Consider the following 20,600-nt stretch of genomic DNA (forward strand, 5'->3'; position numbering starts at 1 on the left):
CTTATAGACTTGGGATTTCCATTGTAAAAGAAAAACAAAAGACTTCAACTCCCGTCACGTATTTGGGAAGCGATGAAACTGTATGCAGTACTACATATCCCGGCATGCCTGGAGAAGGCGCTTGCGCAATAGCAAGTGGGTGGGGCCAGAGTCCTGCACCTTCAGAGCGGAGCAAGATGGAGTCGGAGAGCTGCTGAGAGGACGGAGAGGAGCGGGGGCAGGTGAGAGCCGGACAGTGACCCCAATAATCACCTCTAGCGAACCCGATAACGTCCACGAGATGTCATAACGAGGGTCACCTGCAGGCGGTGTATGGGGGAAGCGGGTCACCTGCAGAGGTTTTATGGGGGTCAACTGCAGGGTGTGTATTATGGGGGGGTCACCTGTAGGGAGTGTATTATGGGGGGGGTCACCTGTAGGGGGTGTATTATGGGGGGTCACCTGTAGGGGGTGTATTATGGGGGGTCACCTGTAGGGGGTGTATTATGGGGGGGGGGTCACCTGTAGGGGGTGTATTATGGGGGGGGGGTCACCTGTAGGGGGTGTATTATGGGGGGGTCACCTGTAGGGGGTGTATTATGGGGGGGTCACCTGTAGGGGGTGTATCATGGGGGGGGGTCACCTGTAGGGGGTGTATTATGGGGGGGGGTCACCTGTAGGGGGTGTATTATGGGGGGGGGGTCACCTGTAGGGGGTGTATTATGGGGGGGGGTCACCTGTAGGGGGTGTATTATGGGGGGGGGGTCACCTGTAGGGGGTGTATTATGGGGGGGGGGTCACCTGTAGGGGGTGTATTATGGGGGGGGGTCACCTGTAGGGGGTGTATTATGGGGGGGGGGGGTCACCTGTAGGGGGTGTATTATGGGGGGGGGGGTCACCTGTAGGGGGTGTATTATGGGGGGGGGGGGTCACCTGTAGGGGGTGTATTATGGGGGGGGTCACCTGTAGGGGGTGTATTATGGGGGGGGGGGGTCACCTGTAGGGGGTGTATTATGGGGGGGGGGGGTCACCTGTAGGGGGTGTATTATGGGGGGGGGGTCACCTGTAGGGGGTGTATTATGGGGGGGGGTCACCTGTAGGGGGTGTATTATGGGGGGGTCACCTGTAGGGGGTGTATTATGGGGGGGGGTCACCTGTAGGGGGTGTATTATGGGGGGGGGTCACCTGTAGGGGGTGTATTATGGGGGGGGGGTCACCTGTAGGGGGTGTATTATGGGGGGGTCACCTGTAGGGGGTGTATTATGGGGGGGTCACCTGTAGGGGGTGTATTATGGGGGGGTCACCTGTAGGGGGTGTATTATGGGGGGGGTCACCTGTAGGGGGTGTATTATGGGGGGGGGTCACCTGTAGGGGGTGTATTATGGGGGGGGGGTCACCTGTAGGGGGTGTATTATGGGGGGGGTCACCTGTAGGGGGTGTATTATGGGGGGGGTCACCTGTAGGGGGTGTATTATGGGGGGGGGTCACCTGTAGGGGGTGTATTATGGGGGGGGTCACCTGTAGGGGGTGTATTATGGGGGGGGTCACCTGTAGGGGGTGTATTATGGGGGGGTCACCTGTAGGGGGTGTATTATGGGGGGGTCACCTGTAGGGGGTGTATTATGGGGGGGGTCACCTGTAGGGGGTGTATTATGGGGGGGTCATCTGTAGATATTTGGGGGGGCCACCTGTGGGGCTGTATTATGGGGGGGTCACATCTAGGGGGTGCATTATGGGGGGGTCACCTGTAGATATGAGGGGGTCACCTGTGGGGGTGTATTGTGGGGGGGTCACCTGTAGGGGGTGTATTATGGGGGGGTCACCTGTAGGGGGTGTATTATGGGGGGGTCACCTGTAGGGGGTGTATTATGGGGGGGTCACCTGTAGGGGGTGTATTATGGGGGGGGTCACCTGTAGGGGGTGTATTATGGGGGGGTCACCTGTAGGGGGTGTATTATGGGGGGGTCACCTGTAGGGGGTGTATTATGGGGGGGTCACCTGTAGGGGGTGTATTGGGGGGGGTCATCTGTAGATATTTGGGGGGGCCACCTGTGGGGGTGTATTATGGGGGGGGGTCACATCTAGGGGGTGCATTATGGGGGGGTCACCTGTAGATATGAGGGGTCACCTGTGGGGGTGTATTGTGGGGGGGGGGGTCACCTGCACATGGTCTGTTATATATGGACGATGTGGAGTGAGCCGGCTGCTGCAGGGCGCGGGTGGAGCGAGGCGGGTGGAGTGAGGCGGGTGGAGCGAGGCGGGTGGCGCGGGTGAAATTAGGCGGGTGGAGCGAGGCGGGTGGCGCGGGTGAAATTAGGCGGGTGGAGCGAGGCGGGTGGGGCGGGTGAAATGAGGCGGGTGGAGTGAGGCGGGTGGCGCCGGTGAAGTGAGCTGGCTGCTGCATGGCGCTGGTTCTGCGGGCATCGCTCTCTCCCGCAGCTGCTCGGGCAGGGTGTGATGTACGGGAGGCGGCAGCAGACTTTGGCTCCCGGGTGTGAGGAGTTTGTGAGGCGGTATTAACCCTACACCTGCCTGGGGTGAGGGGGGTAGATTGTAAGCTTTGCTGCTTCATGTCTATAAGTGACGACGCGGCAGGAGAGTTGGGGGAGGGGCCTTTCTACCTCCACCAGGTGTTCACCTACAGATCTGGAGATGCTGCTTCTCATTAGTTCTGTGAGGGCCGGAGAATAATGAAGGGTCTTGTACATCTCCTCCGTCCCGGACCTCTGACCACTGCGTCACATCAGGGGTTAATCTGCAGGTCTAATATCGAAAGGTATGTTCACACGAGGTCATTACGTCCGTAATTGACGGACGTATTTCGGCCGCAAGTCCCGGACCGAACTCAGAGCCGAGGTCATAGTTATGTACGATGCTAGGAGTCCCTGCCTCGCTGCAGGACAACTGTCCCGTACTGAAAACATGATTACAGCGAGGCAAGGACTCCTAGCATCGTACAGTCCGGGACTTGCGGCAGAAATACGTCCGTCAATTACGGACGTAATGACCTCGTGTGAACATACCCTACAGTGGCGGACACAGACTGCAAAAGGCCCCTGTGCAGATAATGTGCCAGGGCCCCCCCCCCCCCACCCCGCAAACTTCTCATGGCCGACGGTCCGCTTTCAGCTGCATCGCTGGGTCTCCTAAGTGACCCAACAATGCAGCACTAGCAGCCGGGGCGTCACTAAGGCTGGGTTCACACACACACTATTTACGGACGTAATTTGGGCGTTTTAGCATTGAATTACATCCGAAAATGCGGCTCAAAAGCGTCGGAAAACATCTGCCCATTCATTTGAATGGGTCTTACGATGTTCTGTGCCGATGGTCATTTTTTTTTACGCGCCGCTGTCGAAAGGCGGCGCGTAAAAAACTGCCTGTCACTTCTTCAGATGTAAATGGAGCCGTTTTCCATGGACTCCATGGAAAACCAGCTTCAATTACTTCCGTAGTGGACGCAGCGAAAGACGCCTCCACATGCCATTACGGCTTAAATTACGGTGCTGTTTTCTCCTGAAAACAGCACAGTAATTTCAGCCGTAACAGACTCTGCCGTGTGAACATACCCTCAGGGCTTAAAATGTCAGGGAAATAGCCCCAATACATATGTGTCCGCCCCAAAAAAAAGTGTGTGTATAGGAGACAGCATAGCATATCTATAGCACTACGACCCTATAAACTATGGATAGGATTAGATACAGTGGCTGAGCAGACAGTATCACACATGATAGGATTAGATACAGTGGCTCAGAAGGCAGTATCACACATGATAGGATTAGATACACAGCTCAGCAGACAGTATCACACATGATAGGATTAGATACAGTGGCCCAGCAGACAGTATCACACATGATAGGATTAGATACAGTGGCTCAGCAGACAGTACCACACATGATAGGATTAGATACAGTGGCTCAGCAGACAGTACCACACATGATAGGATTAGATACAGTGGCTCAGCAGACAGTATCACACATGATAGGATTAGATACAGTGGCTCAGCAGACAGTACCACACATTATAGGATTAGATACAGTGGCTCAGCAGACAGTATCACACATGATAGGATTAGATACAGTGGCTCAGCAGACAGTATCACACATGATCGGATTAGATATAGGGCCCAGCACAGTATCATACATGATTGGATTAGATACACAGCTCAGCAGACTGTATCACACATGATAGGATTAGATACAGGGCCCAGCTCGCTGACATTGCGGCTCCAGCGCTGGACCCAGGAAAGGTAAGAATAATAATTTTGCTTCTTTATGTGTTACTGATTATTTTTGTGTGTTTGTGTTTTTTTTACAGGTTCGGTTGTTGGACTTCGGATACGAGGACTTCAATGACGGCGTTTTTTTTATTCTCAATAAAATGGTTAATGAGGGTTGTGTTTTTATTTCAATAAAAAAAATTTCTATGTGCTTGTATCTTTTTAAACTTTATTATCACCGCCTTAGTAATGGCCGCTGGCTGATTGACAACCTCCATTACTAAGGCAGGGCTTAATGTTAGCCGGTGCAGAGGCTACACTAACCCCCATTATTACCCCGGTACCCACCGCCACCAGGAGTACTGGGAAGAGCCGGGTACAAACCAGTACCCGACCAGCTGTAGTGACGGGCAGGCACCGGGGTGGCCGCAGGCTGGTAGTATTAGGCTGGGGAAGGCCAAAAACAGTGGCCCTCCCACCCTTGTAATGCTGCCTGCTGCTGCTGTGTTGTATCTGGCTGGTTATGAAAATTGGGGGGGACCCGACATCGTTCTTTCCAATTATTTTTTAAATGACGTGGCGTCCCCCCCATTTTCATAACCAGCCAGATACAATAAAGCAGCAGCAGCCTAGCATCACCAGGGTAGGAAGGGCCACTGTATCTGGCCTTTCCCCTCCTGATAATACCAGCCTGCGGCCACCCCAGTGGCCGACCATCACTACAGATGGTCAGGTACTGGATCGTACCCGGCTCTTCCCAGCACCCCTGGTGGCGGTGGGTACCGGGGTAATAAAGGGGGTTAGTGTTAGCCTCTGCACCGGCTAACACTAAGCCCCGCCTTAGTAATGGATGCTGTCAATCAGCCGGCGGCCATTACTAAGGCGGTAGTAATATAGTTTAAAAAAAACCACAAAGACATAGAAAAAATATTTTATTGAAATAAAAAAAAAAAACACAACCCTCATTAACCATTTTATTAATAAAAAAAAAAGCTGTCATCGAAGTAGTCCTGGAATCCGCCGTAGTCCAACGACCGAACCTGTAAGAAAACACACAAAAAATGATTAGTAACACGTGTTAGGGTATGTGCACACACACTAATTACGTCCGGAATTGACGGACGTATTTCGGCAGCAAGTACCGGACCGAACACACTGCAGGGAGCCGGGCTCCTAGCATCATAGTTATGTACGACGCTAGGAGTCCCTGCCTCGCTGCCGGACAACTGTCCGGTACTGAAAACATGATTACAGTACAGGACAGTTGTCCCACAGCGAGGCAGGGACTCCTAGCGTCGTACATAAGTATGATGATAGGAGCCCGGCTCCCTGCAGTGTGTTCGGTCCGGTACTTGCGGCCGAAATACGTCCGTCAATTACGGACGTAATTAGTGTCTGTGCACATACCCTAAGGCTTAGATACAGGGCCCATGTGTGATACTGTCTGTGGGACCCTGTATCTAAGCCTACCACAAGGTAGGCTTAGATACAGGGTCCAGCAGACAGTAATCTTATACAGTATAAGATTACTGTGTGCTGGGGCCCTGTATCTAAACCTACAGTGTGGTAGGCTTAGATACAGGGCCCAGCAGACAGGATCACGCATGGGCCATGTATCTAAGCCTACCATGTGATTGGCTTAGATACAGGGCCCAGCAGACAGCATCACACAATCTGTGATCCTGTCTCATGGGCCCCCTAAGCCTGCTACATCGTAGGCTTAGGGGTTGTGCAGTCCCTAAACATTGATGGCCTATCCTCAGGATAGGCCATCAATAGCTGATGTGTCGCCCGGGACCCGCAAATCAGCTGTTTTGAAGGGGCCGCAGCACTCGTACGAGAGCTTCTCCCCTTCATTTCACTACTTGCTCACACTGTGAATCGCCGACACGGATTCACAGTGTGACCGGAATGAAGTGACAGGAATGAAGGGGAGCAGCTCTCGTACGAGTGCTGCGGCCCCTTCAAAACAGCTGATTGGCGGGTCCCAGGAGTCGGACCCCGCCAGTCAGGGCTATCTTACCTTCCTCTTCGGCCGCGGCGGGAGTTCTGTAGTCTCGATGCTGTGCGCGGCGGCATAGCGCTGTGACGTCATGCGCTGCGCACAGCGCCTGACGTCAGGACCTCCGCTGCGATCCGGAACCAGGAAGGTAAGTAAAGTATGTTACTATAGTAACAGGGGCCCGCGGCCCGAGTTACTATAGTAACTTTTTATTGATGTGGTGCGGGGGGCCGTGGGCCCCCCTGGCTTCGGGGCCCGGTCGCAATTGCGACCGCTGCGACCCCTATAGCTACGCCAGTGGTCCACGGGCCTCTGTCTCAGTCCTCAGCATCGCGCAGCTGAGAACTGAGTCGGCCAGCAGAGGAACGGGCCCCCTTCCCACGCGGGGCCCTTGTGCAGCTGCACCGGCTGCACATGCGGTATGTCCGCCCCTGATACCCTAATTATCTGAATTTACATGTTGACCGGACAATAATAGACGATCACCGGGTTTAGAGATATGACAGCTCTCATCCAGAAGCAGTGCCTCCCCCCTCCACAGGAAGTGTGTGGTATTGCAGCTGAGTCGCATTCACTTCTGAAGTGATCTGTAATACTAGACGCACCAACGGACAGGAGTGGCGCTGTTTCTGGAAGGAAGACAGAACTCCAAATAACAGCATATGTAAAGAATTAATGTCCATTAACAGCGTTCACAGTCCTTATCTACATCCAGGACCGTAGACTGATCCTGAGTTACATCCTGTATTATACTCCAGAGCTGCACTCACTATTCTGCTGGTGGAGTCACTGTGTACATACATTGCATTACTTATCCTGTACTGATCCTGAGTTACATCCTGTATTATACTCCAGAGCTGCACTCACTATTCTGCTGGTGGAGTCACTCTGTACATACATTACATTACTTATCCTGTACTGATCCTGAGTTACATCCTGTATTATACTCCAGAGCTGCACTCACTATTCTGCTGGTGGAATCACTGTGTACATACATTACATTACTTATCCTGTACTGATCCTGAGTTATATCCTGTATTATACCCCAGAGCTGCACTCACTATTCTGCTGGTGGAGTCACTGTGTACATACATTACATTACTTATCCTGTACTGATCCTGAGTTACATCCTGTATTATACCCCAGAGCTGCACTCACTATTCTGCTGGTGGAGTCACAGTGTACATACATTATATTACTTATCCTGTACTGATCCTGAGTTACATCCTGTATTATACTCCAGAGCTGCACTCACTATTCTGCTGGTGGAGTCACTGTGTACATACATTACATTACTTATCCTGTACTGATCCTAAGTTACATCCTGTATTATACTCCAGAGCTGCACTCACTATTCTGCTGGTGGAGTCACTGTGTACATACATTACTTATCCTGTACTGATCCTGAGTTATATCCTGTATTATACTCCAGAGCTGCACTCACTATTCTGCTGGTGGAGTCACTGTGTACATACATTACATTACTTATCCTGTACTGATCCTGAGTTACATCCTGTATTATACTCCAGAGCTGCACTCACTATTCTGCTGGTGGAGTCACTGTGTACATACATTACATTACTTATCCTGTACTGATCCTGAGTTATATCCTGTATTATACTCCAGAGCTGCACTCACTATTCTGCTGGTGGAATCACTGTGTACATACATTACATTACTTATGTACTGATCCTGAGTTATATCCTGTATTATACTCCAGAGCTGCACTCACTATTCTGCTGGTGGAGTCACTGTGTATATACATTACATTACTTATCCTGTACTGATCCTGAGTTACATCCTGTATTATACTCCAGAGCTGCACTCACTATTCTGCCGGTGGAGTCACTGTGTACATACATTACTTATCCTGTACTGATCCTGAGTTATATCCTGTATTATACTCCAGAGCTGCACTCACTATTCTGCTGGTGGAGTCACTGTGTACATACATTACATTACTTATCCTGCACTGATCCTGAGTTATATCCTGTATTATACTCCAGAGCTGCACTCACTATTCTGCTGGTGGAGTCACTGTGTACATACATTACATTACTTATCCTGTACTGATCCTGAGTTACATCCTGTATTATACTCCAGAGCTGCGCTCACTATTCTGCTGGTGGAGTCACTGTACATACATTACATTACTTATCCTGAACTGATCCTGAGTTACATCCTGTATTATACTCCAGAGCTGCACTCACTATTCTGCTGGTGGAGTCACTGTGTACATACATTACATTACTTATCCTGTACTGATCCTGAGTTATATCCTGTATTATACTCCAGAGCTGCACTCACTATTCTGCTGGTGGAATCACTGTGTACATACATTACTTATGTACTGATCCTGAGTTATATCCTGTATTATACTCCAGAGCTGCACTCACTATTCTGCTGGTGGAGTCACTGTGTATATACATTACATTACTTATCCTGTACTGATCCTGAGTTACATCCAGTATTATACTCCAGAGCTGCACTCACTATTCTGCTGGTGGAGTCACTGTGTATATACATTATATTACTTATCCTGTACTGATCCTGAGTTACATCCTGTATTATACTCCAGAGCTGCACTCACTATTCTGCTGGTGGAGTCACTGTGTATATACATTACATTACTTATCCTGTACTGATCCTGAGTTACATCCAGTATTATACTCCAGAGCTGCACTCACTATTCTGCTGGTGGAGTCACTGTGTATATACATTATATTACTTATCCTGTACTGATCCTGAGTTATATCCTGTATTATACTCCAGAGCTGCACTCACTATTCTGCTGGTGGAGTCACTGTGTATATACATTACATTACTTATCCTGTACTGATCCTGAGTTATATCCTGTATTATACTCCAGAGCTGCACTCACTATTCTGCTGGTGGAGTCACTGTGTACATACATTACATTACTTATCCTGTACTGATCCTGAGTTATATCCTGTATTATACTCCAGAGCTGTACTCACTATTCTGCTGGTGGAGTCACTGTGTACATACATTACATTACTTATCCTGTACTGATCCTGAGTTATATCCTGTATTATACTCCAGAGCTGCGCTCACTATTCTGCTGGTGGAGTCACTGTGTACATACATTACATTACTTATCCTGTACTGATCCTGAGTTATATCCTGTATTATACTCCAGAGCTGCGCTCACTATTCTGCTGGTGGAGTCACTGTGTTCATACATTACTTATCCTGTACTGATCCTGAGTTACATCCTGTATTATACTCTAGAGCTGCACTCACTATTCTGCTGGTGGAGTCACTGTGTACATACATTACATTACTTATCCTGTACTGATCCTGAGTTATATCCTGTATTATACTCCAGAGCTGCACTCACTATTCTGCTGGTGCAGTCACTGTGTACATACATTACATTACTTATCCTGTACTGATCCTGAGTTATATCCTGTATTATACTCCAGAGCTGCACTCACTATTCTGCTGGTGGAGTCACTGTGTACATACATTACTTATCCTGTACTGATCCTGAGTTACATCCTGTATTATACTCCAGAGCTGCACTCACTATTCTGCTGGTGGAGTCACTGTGTACATACATTGCATTACTTATCCTGTACTGATCCTGAGTTACATCCTGTATTATACTCCAGAGCTGCACTCACTATTCTGCTGGTGGTGTCACTGTGTACATACATTACATTACATATCCTGTACTGATCCTGAGTTACATCCTGTATTATACTCCAGAGCTGCACTCACTATTCTGCTGGTGGAGTCACTATGTACATACATTATATTACTTATCCTGTACTGATCCTGAGTTACATCCTGTATTATACTCCAGAGCTGCACTCACTATTCTGCTGGTGGTGTCACTGTGTACATACATTACATTACTTATCCTGTACTGATCCTGAGTTATATCCTGTATTATACTCCAGAGCTGCACTCACTATTCTGCTGGTGGAGTCACTGTGTACATACATTACATTACTTATCCTGTACTGATCCTGAGTTACATCCTGTATTATACTCCAGAGCTGCACTCCCTATTCTGCTGGTGGAGTCACTGTGTACATATATTACTTATCCTGTACTGATCCTGAGTTATATCCTGTATTATACTCCAGAGCTGCACTCACTATTCTGCTGGTGGAGTCACTGTGTACATACATTACATTACTTATCCTGTACTGATCCTGAGTTATATCCTGTATTATACCCCAGAGCTGCACTCACTATTCTGCTAGTGGAGTCACTGTGTACATACATTACATTACTTATCCTGTACTGATCCTGAGTTATATCCAGTATTATACTCCAGAGCTGCACTCACTATTCTGCTGGTGGAGTCACTGTGTACATACATTACATTACTTATCCTGTACTGATCCTGAGTTACATCCTGTATTATACTCCAGAGCTACACTCACTATTCTGCTGGTGGAATCACTGTGTACATACATTACATTACTTATCCTGTACTGATCCTGAGTTACATCCTGTATTATACTCCAGAGCTGCACTCACTATTCTGCTGGTGGAGTCACTGTGTACATGCATTACATTACTTATCCTGTACTGATCCGGAGTTACATCCAGTATTATACTCCAGAGCTGCACTCACTATTCTGCTGGTGGAGTCACTGTGTACATACATTACTTATCCTGTACTGATCCTGAGTTATATCCTGTATTATACTCCAGAGCTGCACTCACTATTCTGCTGGTGGAGTCACTGTGTACATACATTACATTACTTATCCTGTACTGATCCTGAGTTACATCCTGTATTATACTCCAGAGCTGCACTCACTATTCTGCTGGTGGAGTCACTGTGTACATACATTACATTACTTATCCTGTACTGATCCTGAGTTATATCCTGTATTATACTCCAGAGCTGCACTCACTATTCTGCTGGTGGAATCACTGTGTACATACATTACATTACTTATGTACTGATCCTGAGTTATATCCTGTATTATACTCCAGAGCTGCACTCACTATTCTGCTGGTGGAGTCACTGTGTATATACATTACATTACTTATCCTGTACTGATCCTGAGTTACATCCTGTATTATACTCCAGAGCTGCACTCACTATTCTGCCGGTGGAGTCACTGTGTACATACATTACTTATCCTGTACTGATCCTGAGTTATATCCTGTATTATACTCCAGAGCTGCACTCACTATTCTGCTGGTGGAGTCACTGTGTACATACATTACATTACTTATCCTGCACTGATCCTGAGTTATATCCTGTATTATACTCCAGAGCTGCACTCACTATTCTGCTGGTGGAGTCACTGTGTACATACATTACATTACTTATCCTGTACTGATCCTGAGTTACATCCTGTATTATACTCCAGAGCTGCACTCACTATTCTGCTGGTGGAGTCACTGTGTACATACATTACATTACTTATCCTGTACTGATCCTGAGTTATATCCTGTATTATACTCCAGAGCTGCACTCACTATTCTGCTGGTGGAATCACTGTGTACATACATTACATTACTTATGTACTGATCCTGAGTTATATCCTGTATTATACTCCAGAGCTGCACTCACTATTCTGCTGGTGGAGTCACTGTGTATATACATTACATTACTTATCCTGTACTGATCCTGAGTTACATCCTGTATTATACTCCAGAGCTGCACTCACTATTCTGCCGGTGGAGTCACTGTGTACATACATTACTTATCCTGTACTGATCCTGAGTTATATCCTGTATTATACTCCAGAGCTGCACTCACTATTCTGCTGGTGGAGTCACTGTGTACATACATTACATTACTTATCCTGCACTGATCCTGAGTTATATCCTGTATTATACTCCAGAGCTGCACTCACTATTCTGCTGGTGGAGTCACTGTGTACATACATTACATTACTTATCCTGTACTGATCCTGAGTTACATCCTGTATTATACTCCAGAGCTGCGCTCACTATTCTGCTGGTGGAGTCACTGTACATACATTACATTACTTATCCTGAACTGATCCTGAGTTACATCCTGTATTATACTCCAGAGCTGCACTCACTATTCTGCTGGTGGAGTCACTGTGTACATACATTACATTACTTATCCTGTACTGATCCTGAGTTATATCCTGTATTATACTCCAGAGCTGCACTCACTATTCTGCTGGTGGAATCACTGTGTACATACATTACTTATGTACTGATCCTGAGTTATATCCTGTATTATACTCCAGAGCTGCACTCACTATTCTGCTGGTGGAGTCACTGTGTATATACATTACATTACTTATCCTGTACTGATCCTGAGTTACATCCAGTATTATACTCCAGAGCTGCACTCACTATTCTGCTGGTGGAGTCACTGTGTATATACATTATATTACTTATCCTGTACTGATCCTGAGTTATATCCTGTATTATACTCCAGAGCTGTACTCACTATTCTGCTGGTGGAGTCACTGTGTATATACATTACATTACTTATCCTGTACTGATCCTGAGTTATATCCTGTATTATACTCCAGAGCTGCACTCACTATTCTGCTGGTGGAGTCACTGTGTACATACATTACATTACTTATCCTGTACTGATCCTGAGTTATATCCTGTATTATACTCCAGAGCTGTACTCACTATTCTGCTGGTGGAGTCACTGTGTACATACATTACATTACTTATCCTGTACTGATCCTGAGTTATATCCTGTATTATACTCCAGAGCTGCGCTCACTATTCTGCTGGTGGAGTCACTGTGTACATACATTACATTACTTATCCTGTACTGATCCTGAGTTATATCCTGTATTATACTCCAGAGCTGCGCTCACTATTCTGCTGGTGGAGTCACTGTGTTCATACATTACTTATCCTGTACTGATCCTGAGTTACATCCTGTATTATACTCTAGAGCTGCACTCACTATTCTGCTGGTGGAGTCACTGTGTACATACATTACATTACTTATCCTGTACTGATCCTGAGTTATATCCTGTATTATACTCCAGAGCTGCACTCACTATTCTGCTGGTGCAGTCACTGTGTACATACATTACATTACTTATCCTGTACTGATCCTGAGTTATATCCTGTATTATACTCCAGAGCTGCACTCACTATTCTGCTGGTGGAGTCACTGTGTACATACATTACTTATCCTGTACTGATCCTGAGTTACATCCTGTATTATACTCCAGAGCTGCACTCACTATTCTGCTGGTGGAGTCACTGTGTACATACATTGCATTACTTATCCTGTACTGATCCTGAGTTACATCCTGTATTATACTCCAGAGCTGCACTCACTATTCTGCTGGTGGTGTCACTGTGTACATACATTACATTACATATCCTGTACTGATCCTGAGTTACATCCTGTATTATACTCCAGAGCTGCACTCACTATTCTGCTGGTGGAGTCACTATGTACATACATTATATTACTTATCCTGTACTGATCCTGAGTTACATCCTGTATTATACTCCAGAGCTGCACTCACTATTCTGCTGGTGGTGTCACTGTGTACATACATTACATTACTTATCCTGTACTGATCCTGAGTTATATCCTGTATTATACTCCAGAGCTGCACTCACTATTCTGCTGGTGGAGTCACTGTGTACATACATTACATTACTTATCCTGTACTGATCCTGAGTTACATCCTGTATTATACTCCAGAGCTGCACTCCCTATTCTGCTGGTGGAGTCACTGTGTACATATATTACTTATCCTGTACTGATCCTGAGTTATATCCTGTATTATACTCCAGAGCTGCACTCACTATTCTGCTGGTGGAGTCACTGTGTACATACATTACATTACTTATCCTGTACTGATCCTGAGTTATATCCTGTATTATACCCCAGAGCTGCACTCACTATTCTGCTAGTGGAGTCACTGTGTACATACATTACATTACTTATCCTGTACTGATCCTGAGTTATATCCAGTATTATACTCCAGAGCTGCACTCACTATTCTGCTGGTGGAGTCACTGTGTACATACATTACATTACTTATCCTGTACTGATCCTGAGTTACATCCTGTATTATACTCCAGAGCTACACTCACTATTCTGCTGGTGGAATCACTGTGTACATACATTACATTACTTATCCTGTACTGATCCTGAGTTACATCCTGTATTATACTCCAGAGCTGCACTCACTATTCTGCTGGTGGAGTCACTGTGTACATGCATTACATTACTTATCCTGTACTGATCCGGAGTTACATCCAGTATTATACTCCAGAGCTGCACTCACTATTCTGCTGGTGGAGTCACTGTGTACATACATTACTTATCCTGTACTGATCCTGAGTTATATCCTGTATTATACTCCAGAGCTGCACTCACTATTCTGCTGGTGGAGTCACTGTGTACATACATTACATTACTTATCCTGTACTGATCCTGAGTTACATCCTGTATTATACTCCAGAGCTGCACTCACTATTCTGCTGGTGGAGTCACTGTGTACATACATTACATTACTTATCCTGTACTGATCCTGAGTTATATCCTGTATTATACTCCAGAGCTGCACTCACTATTCTGCTGGTGGAATCACTGTGTACATACATTACATTACTTATGTACTGATCCTGAGTTATATCCTGTATTATACTCCAGAGCTGCACTCACTATTCTGCTGGTGGAGTCACTGTGTATATACATTACATTACTTATCCTGTACTGATCCTGAGTTACATCCTGTATTATACTCCAGAGCTGCACTCACTATTCTGCCGGTGGAGTCACTGTGTACATACATTACTTATCCTGTACTGATCCTGAGTTATATCCTGTATTATACTCCAGAGCTGCACTCACTATTCTGCTGGTGGAGTCACTGTGTACATACATTACATTACTTATCCTGCACTGATCCTGAGTTATATCCTGTATTATACTCCAGAGCTGCACTCACTATTCTGCTGGTGGAGTCACTGTGTACATACATTACATTACTTATCCTGTACTGATCCTGAGTTACATCCTGTATTATACTCCAGAGCTGCACTCACTATTCTGCTGGTGGAGTCACTGTGTACATACATTACATTACTTATCCTGTACTGATCCTGAGTTATATCCTGTATTATACTCCAGAGCTGCACTCACTATTCTGCTGGTGGAATCACTGTGTACATACATTACATTACTTATGTACTGATCCTGAGTTATATCCTGTATTATACTCCAGAGCTGCACTCACTATTCTGCTGGTGGAGTCACTGTGTATATACATTACATTACTTATCCTGTACTGATCCTGAGTTACATCCTGTATTATACTCCAGAGCTGCACTCACTATTCTGCCGGTGGAGTCACTGTGTACATACATTACTTATCCTGTACTGATCCTGAGTTATATCCTGTATTATACTCCAGAGCTGCACTCACTATTCTGCTGGTGGAGTCACTGTGTACATACATTACATTACTTATCCTGCACTGATCCTGAGTTATATCCTGTATTATACTCCAGAGCTGCACTCACTATTCTGCTGGTGGAGTCACTGTGTACATACATTACATTACTTATCCTGTACTGATCCTGAGTTACATCCTGTATTATACTCCAGAGCTGCACTCACTATTCTGCTGGTGGAGTCACTGTGTATATACATTACATTACTTATCCTGTACTGATCCTGAGTTACATCCAGTATTATACTCCAGAGCTGCACTCACTATTCTGCTGGTGGAGTCACTGTGTACATGCATTACATTACTTATCCTGTACTGATCCTGAGTTACATCCTGTATTATACTCCAGAGCTGCACTCACTATTCTGCTGGTGGAGTCACTGTGTACATACATTACATTACTTATCCTGTACTGATCCTGAGTTTTATCCTGTATTATACTCCAGAGCTGCACTCACTATTCTGCTGGTGGAGTCACTGTGTACATACATTACTTATCCTGTACTGATCCTGAGTTACATCCTGTATTATACTCCAGAGCTGCACTCACTATTCTGTTGGTGGAGTCACTGTGTACATACATTACATTAGTTATCCTGTACTGATCCTTAGTTACATCCTGTATTATACTCCAGAGCTGCGCTCACTATTCTGCTGGTGGAGTCATTGTGTACATACATTACATTACTTATCCTGTACTGATCCTGAGTTACATCCTGTATTATACTCCAGAGCTGCACTCACTATTCTGCTGGTGGAGTCACTGTGTACATACATGACATTACTTCTCCTGTACTGATCCCGAGTTATATCCTGTATTATACTCCAGAGCTGCACTCACTATTCTGCTGTAGGTATATAAGTGCCCCCTGCAGTAAGCTGTAATGTCTGTACACGGTGAGTGCTGGTTATGGATCTTCTTTCTCTATGTGGGTTGTATATTTTGGGGTTCCGGGGTGACCTTCAGTCCCCGGGTCACATGTGGTGCAGGTCCGGTGGTCTCTCCTGTCGGGGGGGGGGGGGGGTTCTGTGATAGATCTGGTGGGGATCAGTAGGGATGATCCCCAGTATCCAGTCTCCCCTCCCCCGGCTCCTCCACAATTCCTGTGTACTTTACCTCTGTGATGCCTCAGACCAGTACAAAGGTCAGGATATAATGTCCGCCACACCCAGAGCGAGGCACGAGGCGTCTTCCTGCTGAGAGCTCATTGTCCCTCCTGTACTGGGTGCATCACCCTGTGCCTCGTCCCCCAACCCCACATACGTGGTTCTCGGGCTGTAGATGTATGGGGGCAGTGTTGGGGTGAGAAGATTTTGGGGTGACCTCGGGGGTCTCACTGTCCTCTCTTATTTGCAGGTGATGGATCCTCCGACTCTACAGACGGGATGAGCGGCGCCTTGTTATTCACTCCGCTGATGGGGACCGGACACCCCCACATCCAGTGACCCCCTCACCCACAACGATGAGCTGGCTGAGTAAACTGAACCCCCGAGGGGCGGGCCACAAGTCCGGGCGTAACGCCAGCATCCAGCCGGTGGTCACCGCCGACCCCGAGACCTGCCTCATGGTGTTCAAGAACCACTGGTCCCAGGTGAGAGGCGGGGGTGGGGGGACATCTACAGCCGCCACGTGCCAGCCTCACCCCATATTGTCAGTCAGTGCGCCGCCCGCCATATTGTAAGATCACGGCGTCGATCAGCGCCTCTGCGTGGATGTCGTGAGCGTACGACGTGGAAGTCATCTCCATCTTCTTAGCTCCACCCATCATCCTCATCACAACCTCCTACCGTTATGTGTGCGCAGCTCCTCTGTACCACCATGCGTCTCCATGGTAACCGACACTTATCACTGCGTTTTTCTAGGTTCTCCGTATCTTTGAGCGTCCGAGATCCACAGACCATGTCACCCCAGACGACCTGAGCTGCGTGCGGAATAACACCTATCAGATGCTGAGTCTGCTGGCGGAGGAGCGGCCGCGGGAGGAGGAGGGGCCCGGACCCATCCTGGGATATGTGGCCTCCGAGGGCGTCCTGGAGAGACTGCTGAGGTGGCACCTGCACCGGGACTTCTCCGAGGACAAGAAGGTGATAACCGACTATGTAGGGGCTCCTGAGAAGTGGGAGGGGGCTCCTGAGAAGTGGGAGGGGGCTCCTGAGAAGTGGGAGGGGGCTCCTGAGAAGTGGGAGGGGGCTCCTGAGAAGTGGGAGGGGGCTCCTGAGAAGTGGGAGGGGGCTCCTGAGAAGTGGGAGGGGGCTCCTGAGAAGTGGGAGGGGGCTCCTGAGAAGTGGGAGGGGGCTCCTGAGAAGTGGGAGGGGGCTCCTGAGAAGTGGGAGGGGGCTCCTGAGAAGTGGGAGGGGGCTCCTGAGAAGTGGGAGGGGGCTCCTGAGAAGTGGGAGGGGGCTCCTGAGAAGGGGGAGGGGGCTCCTGAGAAGGGGGAGGGGGCTCCTGAGAAGGGGGAGGGGGCTCCTGAGATGGGGGAGGGGGCTCCTGAGATGGGGGAGGGGCCCCTGAGATGTGGGGGTTCCTGAGATGTGGGGGTTGTGGGGGCTCCTGAGATGTGGGGGCTCCTGAGATGTGGGGGCTCCTGAGATGTGGGGGCTCCTGAGATGTGGGGGCTCCTGAGATGTGGGGGTTGTGGGGGCTCCTGAGATGTGGGGTGTTTTTAGTCCATGTTGTGACCTCCTCTCTTGAGGCAGGACTGGCCGTTGTGTCTCCCTCTTTCTCAGGAGGGGGTGGCAGCGGTTCCGCAGTATTCCTTGTATCTGGTCCAGGTCTCAGGTGAGGGGGGAGGGCTCCGCACTATGATGGGGGCATTTAGTTTTGTTCCCCTCTGGATTTTACTGCCTTGACTGTGCAGTGGGGGGGGGGGGGTCGGCGCTGCAGCTAGGGGGTCCCTGGACCGTCCTCGTGTGCGGCCGTCATAGCTGTTGTGTGACCGCTCCTCTCCTCTCCGCAGGTGGAGCAGCTGAAATTGTATGAGATGTTGATCAGTCAGTCCCGTCAGCCGCTCCTGCGCTATCAGCCGGTGCTGCGGCCCCTGGTCACCCTCCTAGGCACCTTCTCCCCGGGTCCGGCCTCGCCCGTCCTGGAGAATAACCTGGTCCTGCTGCTGAATCAGCTGTGCGTGTCGCTGGCCCGGGAACCCTCCACCCTGGAACTCTTCTTCCAAGACTCTGCTGGGCAGGACGGAGCCGCCAACCTCCTGATCTTCTCACTGCTCGTGCCCTTCATCCACCACGAGGGGGTGATCGGCCAGCGGGCCCGCGACGCGCTGCTCCTTATCATGGCCATGTCCTCCGACAACCCCACCATGGCCCGATACATCACCGACAACTCCTTCTTCTGCCCGGTGAGTGGCTGGGGGACGGGATGGGCGATGATCGATGTTCCCTGCATTACATTACATGTGTGATCTGGCTGGGATGTGTCCTGCTCCCCGGCATTACATGTGTGGTCTGGCTGGGATGTGTCCTGCTCCCCGGCATTACATGTGTGGTCTGGCTGGGATGTGTCCTGCTCCCCGCCATTACATGTGTGGTCTGGCTGGGATGTGTCCTGCTCCCCGGCATTACATGTGTGGTCTGGCTGGGATGTGTCCTGCTCCCCGCCATTACATGTGTGATCTGGCTGGGATGTGTCCTGCTCCCCGCCATTACATGTGTGGTCTGGCTGGGATGTGTCCTGCTCCCCGCCATTACATGTGTGGTCTGGCTGGGATGTGTCCTGCTCCCCGGCATTACATGTGTGGTCTGGCTGGGATGTGTCCTGCTCCCCGGCATTACATGTGTGGTCTGGCAGGGATGTGTCCTGCTCCCCGCCATTACATGTGTGGTCTGGCTGGGATGTGTCCTGCTCCCCGCCATTACATGTGTGGTCTGGCTGGGATGTGTCCTGCTCCCCGGCATTACATGTGTGGTCTGGCTGGGATGTGTCCTGCTCCCCGCCATTACATGTGTGATCTGGCTGGGATGTGTCCTGCTCCCCGCCATTACATGTGTGGTCTGGCTGGGATGTGTCCTGCTCCCCGCCATTACATGTGTGGTCTGGCTGGGATGTGTCCTGCTCCCCGGCATTACATGTGTGGTCTGGCTGGGATGTGTCCTGCTCCCCGGCATTACATGTGTGGTCTGGCTGGGATGTGTCCTCCTCCCCGGCATTACATGTGTGGTCTGGCTGGGATGTGTCCTCCTCCCCGGCATTACATGTGTGGTCTGGCTGGGATGTGTCCTGCTCCCCGGCATTACATGTGTGGTCTGGCAGGGATGTGTCCTGCTCCCCGGCATTACATGTGTGGTCTGGCTGGGATGTGTCCTGCTCCCCGGCATTACATGTGTGGTCTGGCTGGGATGTGTCCTCCTCCCCGGCATTACATGTGTGGTCTGGCTGGGATGTGTCCTCCTCCCCGGCATTACATGTGTGGTCTGGCTGGGATGTGTCCTGCTCCCCGGCATTACATGTGTGGTCTGGCAGGGATGTGTCCTGCTCCCCGGCATTACATGTGTGGTCTGGCTGGGATGTGTCCTGCTCCCCGGCATTACATGTGTGGTCTGGCTGGGATGTGTCCTGCTCCCCGGCATTACATGTGAGGTCTGGCTGGGATGTGTCCTGCTCCCCGGCATTACATGTGTGGTCTGGCTGGGATGTGTCGTCCTCCCCGGCATTACATGTGTGGTCTGGCTGGGATGTGTCCTGCTCCCCGGCATTACATGTGTGATCTGGCTGGGATGTGTCCTGCTCCCCGGCATTACATGTGTGGTCTGGCTGGGATGTGTCCTGCTCCCCGGCATTACATGTGTGGTCTGGCTGGGATGTGTCCTGCTCCCCGGCATTACATGTGTGGTCTGGCTGGGATGTGTCCTGCTCCCCGGCATTACATGTGTGGTCTGGCTGGGATGTGTCCTGCTCCCCGGCATTACATGTGTGGTCTGGCTGGGATGTGTCCTGCTCCCCGGCATTACATGTGTGATCTGGCTGGGA

General features: G+C 49.1%; 1 protein-coding gene across 1 annotated transcript in view; it reads left to right on the forward strand.

The window, feature by feature from the left end:
• Positions 1-140: 140 nt before the first annotated feature.
• Positions 141-20,600, forward strand: part of FHIP1B (FHF complex subunit HOOK interacting protein 1B) — a 47,756-nt gene continuing 27,296 nt past the window's right edge. Inside the window, 4 exon segments of the mRNA XM_075851273.1 lie at positions 141-221; positions 16,980-17,214; positions 17,486-17,707; positions 18,580-18,972. Coding sequence (XP_075707388.1) covers positions 17,086-17,214; positions 17,486-17,707; positions 18,580-18,972 — 744 coding nt within the window. The 5' untranslated portion in view covers positions 141-221; positions 16,980-17,085.

Source organism: Rhinoderma darwinii, chromosome 2 (assembly GCF_050947455.1).
Source record: "Rhinoderma darwinii isolate aRhiDar2 chromosome 2, aRhiDar2.hap1, whole genome shotgun sequence".
Classification (NCBI taxonomy): Eukaryota; Metazoa; Chordata; class Amphibia; order Anura; family Rhinodermatidae; genus Rhinoderma; species Rhinoderma darwinii.